Here is a 16,611-nt window from a genome sequence, read left to right as displayed (position 1 = left end):
GGAGTGCAGAGGGCCTGAGGTGGGGGTTGCGATTTGGTGCAGGGAGTGACCTCATTTATATTTGAGAAGGGGGATCTTGGCTTTTCTTAGGGGAGGAGGAAAGGAAGCTCCTGCCGGAATCCAGGGGGACGGGGGCATCGATGGCGGCAGGAGCAGGTGGGGACCCAGCGACAAGTTGCTGATGACAAAGTCAGGGTCATCAGAGGAGTAGTGGCCTTTGGACGACAGTGTGCTCTGCGGGGAGGGTCCTTAAGGATGACTTGGATCAGCTCGTTCAGGGGGATTCAGTTTATTTATTTGCTTTCTAGTGGGGGCACTGGGGGTTGAACCCAGGACCTTGTGCACACTGAGCATGCGCTCTACTACCGAGCTCTACCCTCCCCTCCAAGACTTTTTTTTAAAAATTGAGAAGTAATTCACATGCCATACACATTGCACAATGAAAGTGTAAAATTCAGCGGATTTTAGTAAATTCACAGATGAGGGTGCCCCCGCCACAGTCAACCTCAGGACAGGTTCGTCACCCTGAAAGGAGACCCCACACCCATTAGCAGTCGGTCCCCCTCCCCCCAGCCCCTGGCCACCAGCTGATGCGCTTCCTGTCCTGGGCTTGCCCGTCTGGCCCGTCCATGTTGGGGGATGCGGCGAGGTGTGGGCTAGGGGGTCATGTTCGCTCCCGTCTGTTGGGCAGCCCCCTGGGGACGGGCCCACTCCCCAGACAGCACTCACCCCACTGCCGCCTTCAGTGTCTCCGTTAAACGACCTCACACGTCAGCCCGCAGCCCAGGCGACGGAGAGACGAAGAAACACTGTGTCAAAGCACGTCACCTTTGTGCTGCCGTTTTGTTTTCAGTTCATCATGTCCCAGTGTGCTCTCTCTCCTGCCCGGTTGTTTGCTGACCACAAGGAAATTCATTCGGTGTTTTAGACTTAATTAGGAAAAAAAGCTGTCATACAGGACTCCGTGGGCAGAAGGGTGACGGTGATAGTGCTCTTCAGCCAAGGACACGTTTACCGGCTGTGGTGTGTGGCCCGGGGCCGACGCCGGCCCAGCCAGGGAAGCCCCCAGGAGACTGAGGATTGCCTGAGATCCCAGTTCGATGGTGTTTTTTTTTGATTTAGAGAAAATTAAAAATACAGGAAAATACAAAGAATAATATCATAAATAGACGTTTTTATTGTTTATCACGCAGAATTGACAGCAGTTAGCATTTTGTCATTTTTTAATCATAGCGTTAAAACATTCCTGATTAGAATCGAAGTCTCTGTCCCCCTCCCGCCCAGCCCCCTCTGCTCAGAGGCCAACGCTGTCGTGAATTCACTGTGAGCCCCTCCTGTCCCTTGTTCTCCTTTTCTGTGTAGCAGCGATCACTAAACAGTGCTGTGCTGCTGTGTGAAAAGGATGTATGTACCTGGTGTCATGCTGAGCATGTCATTTACAGCTTGTGTATTTCCTCTTGGTGCTGTGCTTTTAAGATTTGCCTTTATTGATATTATCCATCCACCAGTCATCCATCCGTCCATCCATCCACCTTCTCCATCCAGCCATCCGTCCATCATCCATCCACCTATCCACCCTTCCATCCATCTCTTCATCTCTCCACCCTTCCATTCATCCATCCATTGACCTGTCCACCCTTCCACCCGTCTGTCCATCTCCCCATCTGTCCAGCCATCCTTTCTGCATTACAGAAGTATACGGTTTGGGTCTTTGACCTCTGCTTGAGCAGCCCTGGCGTGTTCTTCCCAGTAAGCGTTTGGGTCGCTGGCAGTAAAGCATGGAAGCTGGTCTGCTTCGTGGCTTCATCAGGTGGTTGCTAAGGGCCGGGCCCCGGCTCCGCTCTGCCCCCACTTCTCTGTGATGTGCTGATGATCAGCCTTGCTGTCCTTAAACAGGGTGGTTAACACGTCACAGTTTTAATCAGGAAGTTGGTGAGTCACCAGTTGTTCACAACGAGGGGAAGGCTCGGGCCCCCCAGCGGAAGGCCCCCCCGGGAAGACCCGTCCCCGATTGCAGCGGATTGTCATTTGTCTCACGTGGGGTTGGCTCAAGGCCAAGAGGGGCTTCGTTTTCATCTGGATCTTTAGAAAACAAAAGGTCAGTTTAACCAGCCTCAGGTTTGCATGTGGTGAGGGTTTTCGGCTGCAGCTTCCTATGGGAAGTTAGGCTGGGGCCTCGCCTATGAGCCCACAGGCCCAGCTCGCAGGGTCCCTGCGGTGACGGACATCTGAGCTGGTGTGCTGACCTGCGTGAGCTTCATCAACACCCACTTCAGCCCCTTTGGGAAAGTAACGTTTGGGCCCGGAAGGCTTTGCAAGTCCCATGTTGTGGTGGTGAGAAGACTGGTTCAGAGGCTACCCCAGGGAAGAGCAGGCGCCTCCTCCTCCCCGGGCCCCAGGCTGATCAGAGTTATCCAGGACGCCGCAACCCCAGGGCAGAACCGTCAGTGTTTAATTTTCTGTGTCAAGGCCACGGGTGGAGCGCTTTCCCCCGCACCTTTGCTCTGAGTTTGGGTCTCCGCACTGCCTCACACCAGGGTCTGGGCCTCTTCCCTCCCAGTTCCGACTGTTCTCCCCCAAATTTCCTTTCGGGGCGGACGGGAGCTCTCATTCCACATGGTCAGTGCAGCGTCTGTCCCCGTCTGGTGAGGCCACTGCCTCGCCTGTCTCCCCCCTCCCCGGAATCCGCGTCGCCCCTGCCCGTGAACCTTCCTGAGTCGTGGCTCTGCTGTGGGATCGAGTTGGAACTCACCAGCCCTTCGATCTGTTGATTTCATCACCGCTGGCGGCTGTGATGCCGGGGCAGTCCCGAGGTTTGGGGTGAGCCTCTCCGGGCTTGGGGCTGCTAGTACCCCTCCAGGAGAACGCGAAGAGGCGGTGATGTGTTTAACTTGCTTTCTTGGCCAAGCTGGCGGGTGTGCAGTGAGGGCTTCGTATCTGTGGCCAAGGTGGTGTAATCCTCCCTGCCTGCCCTCACTCACCTCCACGTGCTGCTCTAGGAGGCCTGCTTTAGTCAGCATCAGGTCCTCCGCGTTGCCCTGGGCCTGCCTGAAATCGTGGGCACCGATCGTGGGAACCCACCTCCTAGAAGGGCGTGCCTCTCTGACCGAGCCCCGGCCAGGTCCTGTCAGTTCTGATCGCCGTGACTGTGGTAGAGGACCACTCACTAGCCCCGCCAAGGTCGCCAGGGTGCACCGTCTGCCCTTCGCTTCCCCACAGCTGCAGGGCTGCTGTTAAGCTTAGATTGTTCAGAAAGTGTTATTCTGATTCGAAAAAAGAATCCACGGCTGCATTGGCCTCTCTTAGCGTTTCAACATTCAGACGCACTAGTGTGGCCCCTGGACTTGAGCCTTCTCCCATCACACTGTCCTTCTTGGTCATGGTCAGGGTCACCCACCGTTTCTTCATTTCACATAAATGCCTTAAAGTGTTGCCTGTGACAGCGTTTCAGTGTTTGATGTCTGCCACCATGTTTGTGCATAGCAAAAAGCATTATTTCATTTGGACTCCACCACCAAGCTATGCACTTTTAAATGGCTCCTGGCAAGTTCTTTTCATTATGGGTCTTTCCATGCATCCTAAAAAAATTGATGTGCTTACTGAGGGGAAGGGTAGAGCTCAGTGGTAGAGCACATGCTTAGCATGCACGAGGTCCTGGGTTCAATCCCCAGTGCCTCCATTAAATAAATAAAATAAACTAATGAACAAATAAGCCTAATTACCCCCCAAAAACAAACAGAAATGTACATTTTCCCTTTGTGTTTAACTTGTATTTGGTAAGTAATATAAAAACCTTACCATCTTTAAGATAAGAGAAAAATGCATTGAGAGATCTAAGTAATGTATAAAAACCTTTCTGGAAAAAAAAAAAGAAAAGAAAAAAAGAAATGTGCTTCTTTTGCAATGAGTGATGTGCTCTGAAACCTGGTCTCTTGGAATATTCTGAGTTCACGAGCGCCTTCAGAGAGGGGTGGTTATTCTCACCACGGTCTGTGTTTCCGGCTCCGGATTCCGCACGGGTGATGCAGGAAGGCTCCCCTCGGCGCCGCGACCCCCAGCGCTTCGTCAGTTCTCTCCCCGCCCCAGCTCCTCTCGCTCTCTCTGGGAGGCGGTCAGGAGTGAGCTGCATTTAAGTCCCACCTGAGGCGCGGGAGTGAGCGGGCGCGCGGAGGTGGGGCACCAGGCAGATCGTGTGATTCAGCCCGTGCGGTTCTGCCCTCGGCCTCGGCATCGCGGTGTAGCGGTGCACATTTTACATAGGGTAATAGTTACCATTCTTCCAAGCTTTGTCTAGACACTTCTCACCCTTATAAAATCTTACAAAACAACCATTGTCGTCGGTCTACATTTTGCAGAGCCCAGAACTGATTTGGAAAGCAGTTTGCTCTCTTCCATAAAACTCACTTTCTGTGTTGTTGTGATCAAAACAGGCTGGTCCAGCTTCTGCCTTCAGGCCTGCCCCTCCCCGGTGTGGTGGGCGCATGACCCCAGAGAGCAAGGTTTTGTGATCCTCCGTGGATCGTGCTGGTTAGTTGACCACAAAAGTGTGGCCCAGCGTGGCCCTCTCTGAGCTGCAGAGACTTGGCTGTGGTCGCAGTGTGACGGATGGAGTTGTGTCCCCGCGGAGTTGAAGTCCTGACCCCCAGCTTCTCAGAATGTGACTGTGTTTGGAGAGCGGTGCCTCTAAAGGGGTGATTATAAGGTACAATGCAGTCACTAGAGTGGGCCCTGATACCCTAGGACTGGTGTCCTTACAAGCAAAAGAGATCAGGACACAGACACACACGGGGGACAACCACTGAGGACACGGGGAGAAGACGGCCGTCCACACACCGAGAAGTGAGGGAGAGACGCTCTGATGTGAGTCTCAGGGATGGTTACATATGTATCTTAAGCCCTCAGCTCAGCCCAGAGACACTGGGCAGTTTCAGAGGGACCTGGATGTTTCCACATTTGGGGTGTCACAGCAGGAGATCCGTGAGTGACGGTTACCAACTCCCACCTGTCAGGAGAAAGGGAGGAGAAACACACAGGGGTCCCACCTCCCAGGAGACAGAAAATGCAGAATGGAGAGGCTGTGACCCACTGGCTGGACAGGAGGGGCAGGGATCGGCAGGATCAGCTTGGACGGCAGTCTGTGGGCAGTCAGACCGTTCCCTGGGTTCAACCTGGGTATCTCAGTGGTCAGCTCGGCCTGGGGAGGCCAGAGAGAGGGCGAGTCCTGGACCCTGCTGGGAAGTGTGTGTGATTTCAGCTGGCAGACAAGGAGAGGAGGGGACGGTCAGCTGGAGGCACTGGGGCAAAGGGACACACATGGCCTGGTATTCCAGAGGATTGCGTGAGAGTGGTCAGGCACTGCTGGAGTATGTGTGTGTGTGCTTGTGTGTATATGTGTGCGTGTACATGCGTGTATGAACATGTATGTGTGTGTGTGTGCAGGTGCACACGTGTACAGGGTGGGGGCAAGGGCAGAGGCGAGAACTGTCAGACAGGACACGTGTAGTAATTGGCTTGGGCGGGGACATGGATGGCTGCTTGCGGAAGTTGCGTGGCTCCGAGAGGCACACAGGTGAGCTGAGGACACGGGACTCTGGAGCAACCTGCTGAGAAAGGACAGGGGCTGTTGGGTGGCGGTGGTGGGACAGGCCAGAGCTCACACGCTCCGGGCAGTAGAATAATCCAGATTGATCCAGAAGGCGTGGGACGAGGCAGCCCAGGGCACCTCCCGGGCTTCTGGAGTGGACGGAGGTCTTGCCGCTGAGCCTGGGGAGGCGGCTCGTAGCGGTCGGGAAGGTTTGCCGTTTTTTCTCAAGTGTTATGTTTTACTTCCTGCAGCTCCCGACGGGGGGCCAGGGCGGTGGAGAACCACTGGGGTGGGTTGCGTTGTTGGGCTGGGTGTCAGCGGCGCACAGGCGGCCCTGGGGTCACTCGTCTGTTAGCTGGCACCCAGTTCCCCACGCTTCCCTAGTCTGGGAGCTGGGGCTCGCGGTCAACCCCTTTCTTTGGACCTTTGGACCTTTGAACCCAGAGCCCTGCAGCTTTTCCACCACTGGCGGCTGAGGGGTTGGTTCCAAGTTCTTTGTTCAACTTGTGAATCCATACAGGGTGGAAATCTTTGTCTGAGGGGCTTTCTTGTTCTCCAGGGGTCTCTTTTGTGCATCCTCCCCGAAGCCCAGCCACTACCGGGAAGGATGCTGCATGCACAGCCCTCCCCTGCTTCTTCCCAGAGACGCAGCCACAGCTGATCTCCCCAGCCTCCCGTGCCTTCAGTGTGGTCACTTCTCCTGTTTTTAAAAGTACCTCAGAGATTAGCCTTTACTTCTTTGAAAAAATTACATAGAATCTCCCAAATTGTGTCCTTTGCTACGGGGGTTCAACTGTTTCTCCCCTGTAACTGTCAACGTTCAACACTGGGGCAGGTTGGCTGGTGACTGGGAAGTCTGAACAAAGGCAGTGTCTCCTGGTCCACGAGGAATCTGCATATAAGTATCCTCTTCTGTTTCCTCACTGTTCAGTGTTTTGTAATTTGTCTGCACTGAGGGTGGCGCTTGGTGTCCGGAGAGAAATCGTGTGTCAGTTAAGCTGCAGGGACGCAGGAGCCGGGCAGACTCGACTCAGGTTCAGACTGAACCTCCACCACTTTCTAGGTGTGGGGCCTTGGGATAGTTACATGGGTCTCTGGGGCTCAGCTTCCTCATCTGGAAAATGGGAATAGTAATGACAGTTATTGCCCTGTTTTAATATGTAACTATGTTTCAACTGTAGTCATTGTGTAACAGTGATGTCAGTAGTAGTGATGATAATCAGCATACTCTCGAATCGTGGGTATGGCGAAGGTAAATGCAGTCAGCACGATTTTTGGCGTATCAGGAGCCAATAAACGTCAGCCATGTTTGTGTTATCGTCATGATCATCGTCATCACTGTTAAGTTCACCATCACCATCATCAAACCAACATCATCACTGTAACCATCACCACCATCACCATCATCACCACCATCATCACCGTCATCACATCAGCACCACATCATCACCACATCATCACCACCTTCACCACCATCACCACCATCACCATCATCATCACCATCCACACCAACATCGCCATCACCATCATCACCACCACCATCACCGTCATCACCACATCAGCACCACCTTCACCACCATCACCACATCAGCACCAGCATCATCACCACATCAGCACCAGCATCACCACCATCACCACCAACATCACCATCATCACCGTCATCACCACACCCCACTAGGCTCTGAGCCCTTTGAGGGGCAAGAACCCCTATCTTTTGCAGAGGGACACAGTTCAGTCCACACCAACATGTATTGTCTGTCATCTGTCTGACCCTTGAAACAGCCCTGCGAGTTTTTTAGTTGCTATGGTTTTCATCACAGAAACACGGGGACTGCTGGGTTGCTAAGTTTGCCCAAGGCTCGTGTATGCAGCTGGGTTGCAAGCCCAAGCCTTTCTGAACTTCGAGCTCCTGCTCCTTCTAGAAGTTTCTCACTGGGGCCCTCTTGGTGTTTTGGGGGGAGCAGGACGTTTCTTCGTTGTGCAGAGCTGGCCCATGCAGCGTACACACCCAGCGTCCCCAGCCCTGCCTGCTAAGTGGCAGTGGACACCAGTCTCTGGGATCATCTTACAAATGTCACCAGGCCCCCGGGAGGTGACTCCCAGACTCTGCTCTGCTCGGCACGCACCTGCTGGCGGGATCCTTTCTGCCGGCTGCAGGGAGGGAGCCTCAGGCCCTCTTTGGATGCTGGTGTCTAAGGGAGCTTGAGTTTGGGTGTTCACATAGTGGGAACCAGAGGCCAACCACAATTCCTGAAGCAGGAATTGGCAAGATATCCACGGTCCCATTTGGTCACATCTGATGGAGCTCATTTGTTGTGCTGGAGTTGGCACACATTCTTCTCACTCAGCCAGGGATGGGCGGGGGGTGGGGTGCGGCTGGCAGTCACTGAAGTGGACACCCAGCCCCCACCCAGCCTCGCAGCCCGTGAGGAGCTCTGAGCCTTATTCCTGAATTCAGCCTTTGACCCTGGAGAGGGACAGACGGCGCATTCATGCCCGTGGATGGTCAGGTTTCCCAGCAGTGACTTCGGGCTGCCGGCTGGACCAGCCTCATTGTTGACAGTAGCAGGATCATGTTACCCAGCAAGGAGGAGTCACCCGACACAGAGCATCAGGGAGACACTGGGACCGTTGCAGCCTCAGGCGCGCAGAATCTCCCCAAGGACAGTCGGTCCCAGCCTCATACCCAGTCAAAGCTCCCTGGTTCTGGATGCTTTCATGGTGATTAAGCACACATTTGAGCCCTGCTGATGGCCACACAGTGGAATATAATTTTAATTCAATCAAAATTAGAAGTCATGGTTATACAGGAGAAATTAGTTTGCTAGAAATCGACACATTGTAACTGACCATATGTCAATGAAAAATTTAAAAGAAAACCGAAGAAGCCATGGCTGGAAGCTCGGGCTTGGCCTCGGGTTTGTCTTCCTGGCCTGCTGGCGGGTCTCACAGGAGGGACCTGGGAGCGTGACCAGCTGTGTCCTCGGGTTCTCAGCGGTGCCGTTACGCTTTTGAAAAGTGTTCGTGACTGGTTTGCAGGCACCGTCTGTTCTATTCAGCTTTTCCAGAGATTAGCTTTTGTGGCAACTGGTCTGATCTTTAAATCAAACTGTTTTTCATAATGGCCTTCCTTTATGGTTTGGCAGGGGTGACGCTGGTGTTTTCACAGCCGTTATGCTCAGAGCTGAGGGGTGCATAGACACTCTGCCCTGGGCTTTCGCATCAGTGAGGTTGCAGGAGGACCTCAGGTACCTGCCATGTCAAGAGAGAGCGATCGGTGTAAACATTGAGCCCCGCTGTAGTCTGCTCGATCCATGGTCATCATTGCATCCCCCAGACCGGCTGCAACAGCGTCTCCTTCAGATTGGTGGGAAGCGCAGCTTCCGGGCCTGAGCCACCTGCTGCTTCAGATGCTGCGCTGGGTCGGGGGGTCAACAGCTTGTGTTTTAACAGGGGCGGGAGTTTGAGGAGCTCCGTGCAGGTGGGAACTGCCCAGGGCGGCAGGTGGTTAGTGATGACCAGAAACACAGTAGGTCCGGGAGGTCAAAGTCAACAGTGAGAGCTGAGGCCTCAGAAACAGAGACTCAGTCTGAGCTTTTCCTCTCTTCTATTTCCCAACGAGGTAGGAAGGTCTGACCTTTCATCCTGAAAAGCCGGGGGGTCCAGAGACGGGATGGACGCACTTTGGCATGTGCGGCCACGTGTCCCGGGGGCCTGTGGCATCACTAATCCGGGGTCTTTGCCTTCCCTACAGAAATGCATTCGATTCAACCCCGATGCCACGGTGTGGGTCGCAAAGCAGCGGATTCTGTGTTCCCTGAACCAGAGCCTGAAGGACGTCCTGAACTACGGGCTGTTCCAGCCGGCGAGCGGGGGGCGGGACGGCAAGTTCCTGGACGAGGAGCGGCTCCTGCGGGAGTACCCGCAGCCCACGGGCAAGGGCGTGCCCTCCCTGGAGGTACCGGTGACCGCCTCTCAGCCTGGGTGTGGCGGTGGCGGGAGGGCCTTCAGTCAGCTTCACATTTAATTTGGATTGGGAAACGACTCTGGAATTTTAAAAATGATTTTGTTGGGGAGGATAGAGCTCAGAGGTAGAGCATGTGCTTAGCATGCATGAGGTCTTGGGTTCAGTCTGCAGCACCACTGTTAAAAAATAAATAAACCTGGCTACCTCCCCCCTCTGAAAAACAGTTTAAAAAGCCAAAAAAAAAAAAAAAAGATGAGGAAGAAGAAAATGAGTTTTTGTATTGAAAAAGAGTGTAAAGAGGAATATATATACCTGTATACCGAATGGCTGTGCTGTGCACCAGAAACTCACACAGCATCAAGATTCGACTCTGCTTCCATTCAAGAAAAAGTTGGTTTGCAGTCTTGAGGTTGCCGCTTATTGTGTTGCCATTTGTGGGCTGCTGGGCGGTTTTTTATCCACTTGTGCTTTTGCTGAGGATTTGACAAACGTGTCAGAGAGAAACCCTGGTGTGAGCAGACCCTGCTGTGGGTCTGACTCAAGCTCGTGTCTCCAGGACCCGCTGGATGCAGATGGGGCTGGCTCCTGCCTCCCCGAGCCGGTCTCCTGTCCTCGGCACGGTGGCCCGTGGCCAGCCAGCTCTTCTGAGGAGTGCGACTCCCGGGAGTGACCAGTGGGCTCCTTGAGCTGCTGTGACCAGTCACGTGCCCCTGGCACTGCCAGGGAAGGGGTGGGCACGTGCACCGGGCTGCCTGCCGTCCACAGGTGTGCCCCCCGTCCCTGCCCTTCGGGGCCCGGGCTGGCTGTACCCCAGTTACCTATGGTATTTCCACATTATGTAATTTGTGTTGGTTTTTTTTTTAATTGAGGTGTAGTCGGTTGGCAATGCTGTGTTAGCCTCTGATGCATGACACAGCCATTCAGCTGAACGTGCGTTCACACATCCCCTCCACACTTTCTCCACCGCAGGCCGTCACGAGGAGCCGGATGCAGTTCCCCGTGCTCTGCAGTAGGGCTTTGCTGGTTTCTGTTTTACATACAGCAATGTGCATCTGCAAATCCCGACCTCCCGCTCCATCCCTCCACCCTCCTTTCCCTCCCTGGTAACCACAAGTTTGTTTTCCGTGTCTGGGAGTCTGTTTCTGTTTTGTAAATAAGTCCACTTGTATCATTTTTCTAGATTCCACGTGTAAGTGATGTCATAGGGTGTCTGCTTTCTCTGTCTGGCTTACCTCACTTAGAATGATGATCTCCAGGTCCATCTGTGTTGCTGCAAATGGCATTATTTCCTTCTTTTTATGGCTGAGTAGTATTCCATTGTATATATAGACCACACCTTCTTTATCCAGTCATCCCACATGAAGTGTTAAGACAGCTATACAGGTAGGCAGAAACGCGGTCATTTCTCCTGTTGTACCGCACATCCCTGTTAAGTGATCGTATTTGTTTGGGCTTAGTCAGCAGTGAGAGCCTGGGAGGGTGGCGTCCTGACTGGCATCTGAGCCATGGAAGAGGGGGGCGCTCTGCAGTCAGAGACGTCATGGACCGAGGCAGGACCTCGTCTGCACCTCATCTGCACATTCTTGGGTCTGACAGTGACTTTGAGGCTGAGGCTTGGGACTCCTCTCCACACCCCCTCCCTGGTTATGTGGAACTAGCATTGGACCAGGGAGAAGGGTTTCTGTTGGGAGGAAAAGGTGGGATGCCACTTGGAAGTCCTGTGATTCAGGGAAGTGGTGTGGTTCTGTTCTGACCTCAGTTTGCTCATCTGGGAAATGGGGATCCATTGAAAACTCCCTTGCTGGGGGCCTGCTAGGTACCGGCCACTTTCTCAGCATGGCCCACGTGTTAGGGTTCTGGTCTGATGGAGATTACACGCCTGTGGGAGGTGACCGGCCAGGAAGAGTAAATAAAGAGCTCTTTGGGGGCTGATAATTCCTACAAAGACAGTAAAACAGAGCCAGGAGACCAGGAAGTCCAGGGCCTACTTTTGACTGGAAAGCATCTTAAAGGAGGTGACACTGCCCATCTACCACCCTCAAGAACTTCACAGGAGGAGGCCGGGGGAAGCCCAGTGTAACCTGGGCAGGGTCATTCCCTGGCCTTCAGAGTGGCCAGCCGATGTCCCACCCCAGGGCTCATGGGAGCCGAGGCTGAGAGGTGAGCACGTGAGCGGTCCTCGCCCCACATGGACACGTGGGCTGTGACGTCAGACGGACTTGGTCCCGCCCTGGTCGCTGTGGGACCCTGAGCACACCACCCAGCCTCTCTGAGCCTCAGATTCCCCACTTTGAAATCGGGGAAACATTAATGCCAGCTTCTCATGTGGCTGTGAGGCTGGAACGAGCAGTGCACACAGCGTGCGACCCGGCAGTGGGCGAGTTGGGCTTGCAGCTGCTCCGGCCGTTACCTCTCGTTGCCATGGAAGAGTCGTGGACGCGTACGTTCACTCATCTCCTTGGGCCGCTGTCCTGTGGGTGACCCACTGAGGCGGGCCTGGAGATGGACCCACCAGGCGCAGCCCGGGTCTGAGCTCTCTGCCTTGGGCAACGTCAGTGAAACGTGGTTGACCACGTCTGAAACATGAAGAAAACGCCAAGACGAGCTGCTGTGTTTCACAGCCTGCATCCTTCTGTGGCCACAAGCTGGAAATGTTTGTGACTCTGGAAACAGACATTCTCCTCCGAGAACTTACCCCCACCCCGCCAAGAGATGTTATCGACCCTGGCGTATTTTTTCCTAACTGGAAAAAACACCCGTTGACTCGAATTCCTGCAGATCCGTCAAGTTAGGGAACCCTGTTACATCTCTGCAGTCACTTTCAGCGGCTTCTGAAACCTCAGAGCGGTGCTGGATGAAGGAAGACGGAGGAGTTGTTTCACGGCCAACCCGGAACGTGGGACGTGACAGAGACTGCCGTCCTGGTCGAGCCTAGAATCAGAGCGGGAGGACCCTCGAACCGGCAGCGTCTCCTCCCGCCGGGCGGTTCAGGGAGGTGGACGCCCGCCGTTCACGACACAGCCGTGCGTGTGACCCAGGAATTTGTGCAGCCTGTGTTTCACGGCACTTTCTGATTTCACAGTTGATTTCGGCACTTTAAAAAAAAAAGAAATCAAGTTTTCATCTGTGCTGCAAAGGAATTTGGTCTGTTGTCGCGTTGCTGTTTTGCTTGGCGTGGAGGGAAGGGACGATAAGGTGGTCACTCCGGGAGCTTCATGGGGGATCAAGCTTTCACCCCCTGTCCTGCGCCTTCGTTTCACACCTGTGTCTGTTTAAACTCCTCGGAGTGGGACGGGCTCGAGGGAGGTGGGGGCGGGAGGGTTCGGGCAGCGCTGGCCCGGCACCGACTCCGTGCCAGGAAGTTCAGCCCCCGGGCCACCCTAGGGGTTTGGGGTTGTGGTCCCCAAGCGACAGACAGGGAAACTGAGTCTGGGACGGGGCAGGTGTCTGGCCCAAGTCACACGGCTGCCAGGACGGTGGTGAGGCTGGAATTGGAGCCATGTCTCAGCTCAGAATCCTAGTGACAGCCTGCGGTCGGCATCCTTCCCAAACCCGCTGTAGCGCGTTCTGCTGCAGAAGCAGCCAGGTTCCCCGGGAGAAGAGGGCGCGCCGGGGAAAGGCGCTGCGGGTTAGGAGGCAGCCCTTGGCCCCAGCACTCCCTCCTGGGCACCATCGCTGCCCCTGAGCCAGGCACACCCCTCTGACCCCAGACGTCTCGTCTGGTCGAGAGGCGCTACCACCGTGTGAGAGGAGGAGCTGAGCCCTGACGTCCTGGTGGAGGCCGCGGGCTGGGGGAGGTGGCGTCGTTGGGCCAGGGCTTCTAATGCGTGTCCCACAGAGGTCTGCAATGGGGACACAGCCAGCGTGGGAAGCGGGTCCTGATGTGTTGTGGGGGCCGCGCTGACCGCGCGGGACCCCCCCCTGCGCAGAGCAGAGCCTAGCACCCCAGGCCCCGCATCCCCATCCCTCTGGGTCGCTCTTGTTTCCTTTGATGGTTCTCTGGCCACTACGGCTGGAGAATCCCCGCAGAACGTACGCCCACGCTGCCCCGGGCCCCGGGGTATGGGGACCCAAAGTTATCAACACCCGGAGGGTTTGCCAGAGTCCCCCGCCATGGGTGATGTGGCCACGGGCCAGGCAGGTTTTCCCTCTGAGCAACCACGGGAAACCCTGACTTGGTTTTCTCTTTTCCCCTCATTTCTGTGTCTGTGCCAGTTTCGATACAAGAAGCGGGTGTACAAGCAGTCCAACCTGGACGAGAAGCAGATGGCCAAGCTGCACACGAAGGTGAGTGCGGCGTGGCTGTGTCCTGTCGGCGTCCGTCTGCACCGTCCTCCTCAGGCCGGGGAGCTCTCGGCAGAGGGCTCTTCATCCTGGGGGTTGTGCAGGCCGATGGGGCGTCTGCGGCCGCCGGGGCCCCATTAGACACAGCCGCCCTCTCCTCCTGCGTGATGGAGACGCGTCCGATGCTTGCGCGTAGCTGAAATCACATCACTTAACTCAGTGAACCGCTGCTTGCCTCCTCCTGGGCGTGTCCCGGAGTGGGGCTGGTGGTTCCCTCTGAGCCGCTGCCGAGTCGGTCCTGCTGCCGCCCTTCTCGCAGCGAAAGGGCTGCTGGCACAGGCTGCGTGGAGGTGAGGCGCACGGGGGCGGCCGCGGAGGAGGAGCGTGTTAAGAAGAGAGCCAGGGGCTGTATCCTGGGGGGTGCTCCATTCCTGGCTGGACACACCGTGCGCGGGCGCGCAGTGGCGGGGCCGGCACGCCGTGGACACTCCCGCAGTTTGTCGGGGATGCCGTTTGTGTCCAGGGCGTGCTGCCACCCGGGTGTGCGTGGGCGCCTCGCTCAGTGCCGAGGAGGGTGTGTGACACCCGAGGATGCTCGCAGACACCCTCCTCCTGGGCCTGCCCCTCCCGCAGAGCCCGGAGCACTCGCTGCGGAGCCCGAGGAGAGCCAGGACGCTGCCTGGACGCCCACAGAGGCTATTCCCAGTTTTTGGGGTCCCCTTGGTGTAGTGTCGTCCCCCCATTTGTATCAGGACGATTGTCTGGACTTCACTGCGTTCAGTGGGTTGTCACATGCCATTGTCATTACTGACTTTTGTGCTCAAATCGTCCAGACGTGGCCGGTGGCACCGTGTGCCCGGCCCTCCACCCTTTGGTGTGTCCCCAGCATCCTCTGAGCGCTGATGACTTTCCGGCCCCACAAGATGGTCCGGCTTCTCCTGCGCTTCCCACTCAGCCCTGTGATCCACCCGGACGGTGGTGTTTAGATTCTGAAGTCTGGGCACGTCTGGTTTTTTGATTTACCTTCTGAGCTGTAGATAAAAATGTGTTTGTGCTTTTTTAAAAAATTATAATTTACAAATTAGAATGAGGGTGTTAAGTGAAACCAAGTGTATCTTGTGTCTTCCGGCATTTAATTTTGAGTCAGAGTGTACAGAAAGTGTTCAGGTGAACGTCCAGCCGTGTCAGCGGGCCGACGGGTCCAGGGGCTTCAGGGTGCTTGGGGAGAGGTGCGGGGAGGGGGCGGAGAGCTGGGCTGGTGAGAAGCGTTAGAGTCGTGGGCGGAGCGCTGCAGACACCGCGACTGGGGCCCGGAGGCCCGGCTGCCGGACACGCAGCACAGCTTTGACTCCCTTGCGGACGAGGCTGGGCAGCCCCGTCACCGTGGAGCCACCACTCACTGACCTGACGAGGGGTGAATGTCTTCCTGCGCCTTGAGCTGCTTGGTGACTGAGTGTCCCTGTTTCTGCTGCGTGGTCATGGGGTCTCCCAAAAGCGGATTAAGCTGAGCGCGCGGTGCCCTATTTGCCCTCCATCGAGGCTGCCGCTTTGGATATTAGGAACCATGAATGCCCGTCCTTGGGCCCTGCTCCTGGGGTGGAGTCAGAAGGCCTGGGGCGCATTTTCAGAGCAGTTGGGTAGCTCATCCGTTTGAAAGGAAGGAGCGTCCTGTGGCCCCGGCACGGACTGGGTGGGGGGGGGTCCTAGAACAATGACCAGGACAGACCGATGGCGTTTCCACCCACTGGACCCCCGGCTTGGACCTGGGGTTCCAGACACGGAAGGATGCTGCCTGGCCAGCCTGAGGTCGAGAGGCCGCCCCATTGTGAAGGCCAGAGAGCGCCCCGTGGGGAGCCTTCCCGTGGCCTCTGAAGACCTACCTTTTCTTGGTAAAGACGTTGCTGGTTTTTCACCTTTTAGACCAATCTGAAAAAGTGCATGGATCACGTTCAGCACCGGTCGGTGGAGAAGGTCGTCAAGATGCTGGAACGCGGCCTGGACCCGAACTTCCACGACCTGGAGAGTGGAGGTAGGTGGGGCCGGGCGGAAAGACAGCAGGAGACCCCCGGAGGCAGAAGCGCAGGCTCAGTGAGGAGGGGTGACGCTGTGTTCAGATGATCGGGCGTCGCAGCGGCCTGCTTTGCTCGGTTTGCAAAAGTGCTGTCTCCCTCCTCCGGGAGCCTGTGTTTGCCCCCTGGAATCCAGCTGCTGGCACATAGTAGGTGCTCGGTCCGTGTCTGCTGAATGAATGAATGACCTCACGGAGGAGCTGATGCACGCCGGCCCTGGGAGTCAGGCACACACACACACAGACACTCAGACACACACACAGAGACACAAACAGACACACATACACACGCACAAACACAAAGACACAGACAGCCACACAGACACGCACACAGCAAGACACTCACAACTCCCTCTGCTGGACACGAAGTCCCTGTGCAGCGTCTCAGTCCCCGTGCTGCTGGCATCGGGGCTGGACCGCCCTTTCTATTTTTCACTAGTTTCAAATGAGCACTTTTATTGAGTCTTAGCTTTTCTCTTTTTTATCCCAGTTTCATTGAAATACAGTTGACACAAAGCATTGTATTAGTTTTAAGTGTGCAGCATAGCAGTTTGGCATGTGGATATACTGGGAAACGATCACTACAAGTTAGTTAACATCGATCACCATGGTTACCACAGTTACACATTTTTTTTTTTCTTGTGCTGACAGCTTTTAGGATCTCCTCTCTTAGCAGCTTTTCAATTATACAGCACAGTTTTACTGACC

At 55.5% G+C, this 16,611-nt stretch overlaps 1 protein-coding gene across 1 annotated transcript in view; it reads left to right on the top strand.

Moving 5' to 3' along the window:
- SHANK2 (SH3 and multiple ankyrin repeat domains 2) overlaps positions 1 to 16,611 on the top strand; it is a 490,743-nt gene that overhangs the window by 77,620 nt on the left and 396,512 nt on the right. The window contains exons 4-6 of the mRNA XM_072970511.1: positions 9,339 to 9,542; positions 13,767 to 13,838; positions 15,756 to 15,864. Coding sequence (XP_072826612.1) covers positions 9,339 to 9,542; positions 13,767 to 13,838; positions 15,756 to 15,864 — 385 coding nt within the window. The remainder of the gene's footprint in view (positions 1 to 9,338; positions 9,543 to 13,766; positions 13,839 to 15,755; positions 15,865 to 16,611) is intronic.

Source organism: Vicugna pacos, chromosome 10 (assembly GCF_048564905.1).
Source record: "Vicugna pacos chromosome 10, VicPac4, whole genome shotgun sequence".
Lineage (NCBI taxonomy): Eukaryota > Metazoa > Chordata > Mammalia > Artiodactyla > Camelidae > Vicugna > Vicugna pacos.
The sequence above is the reverse complement of the archived record's forward strand: the minus strand, read 5'-3'. Positions and strand labels throughout refer to the sequence as shown.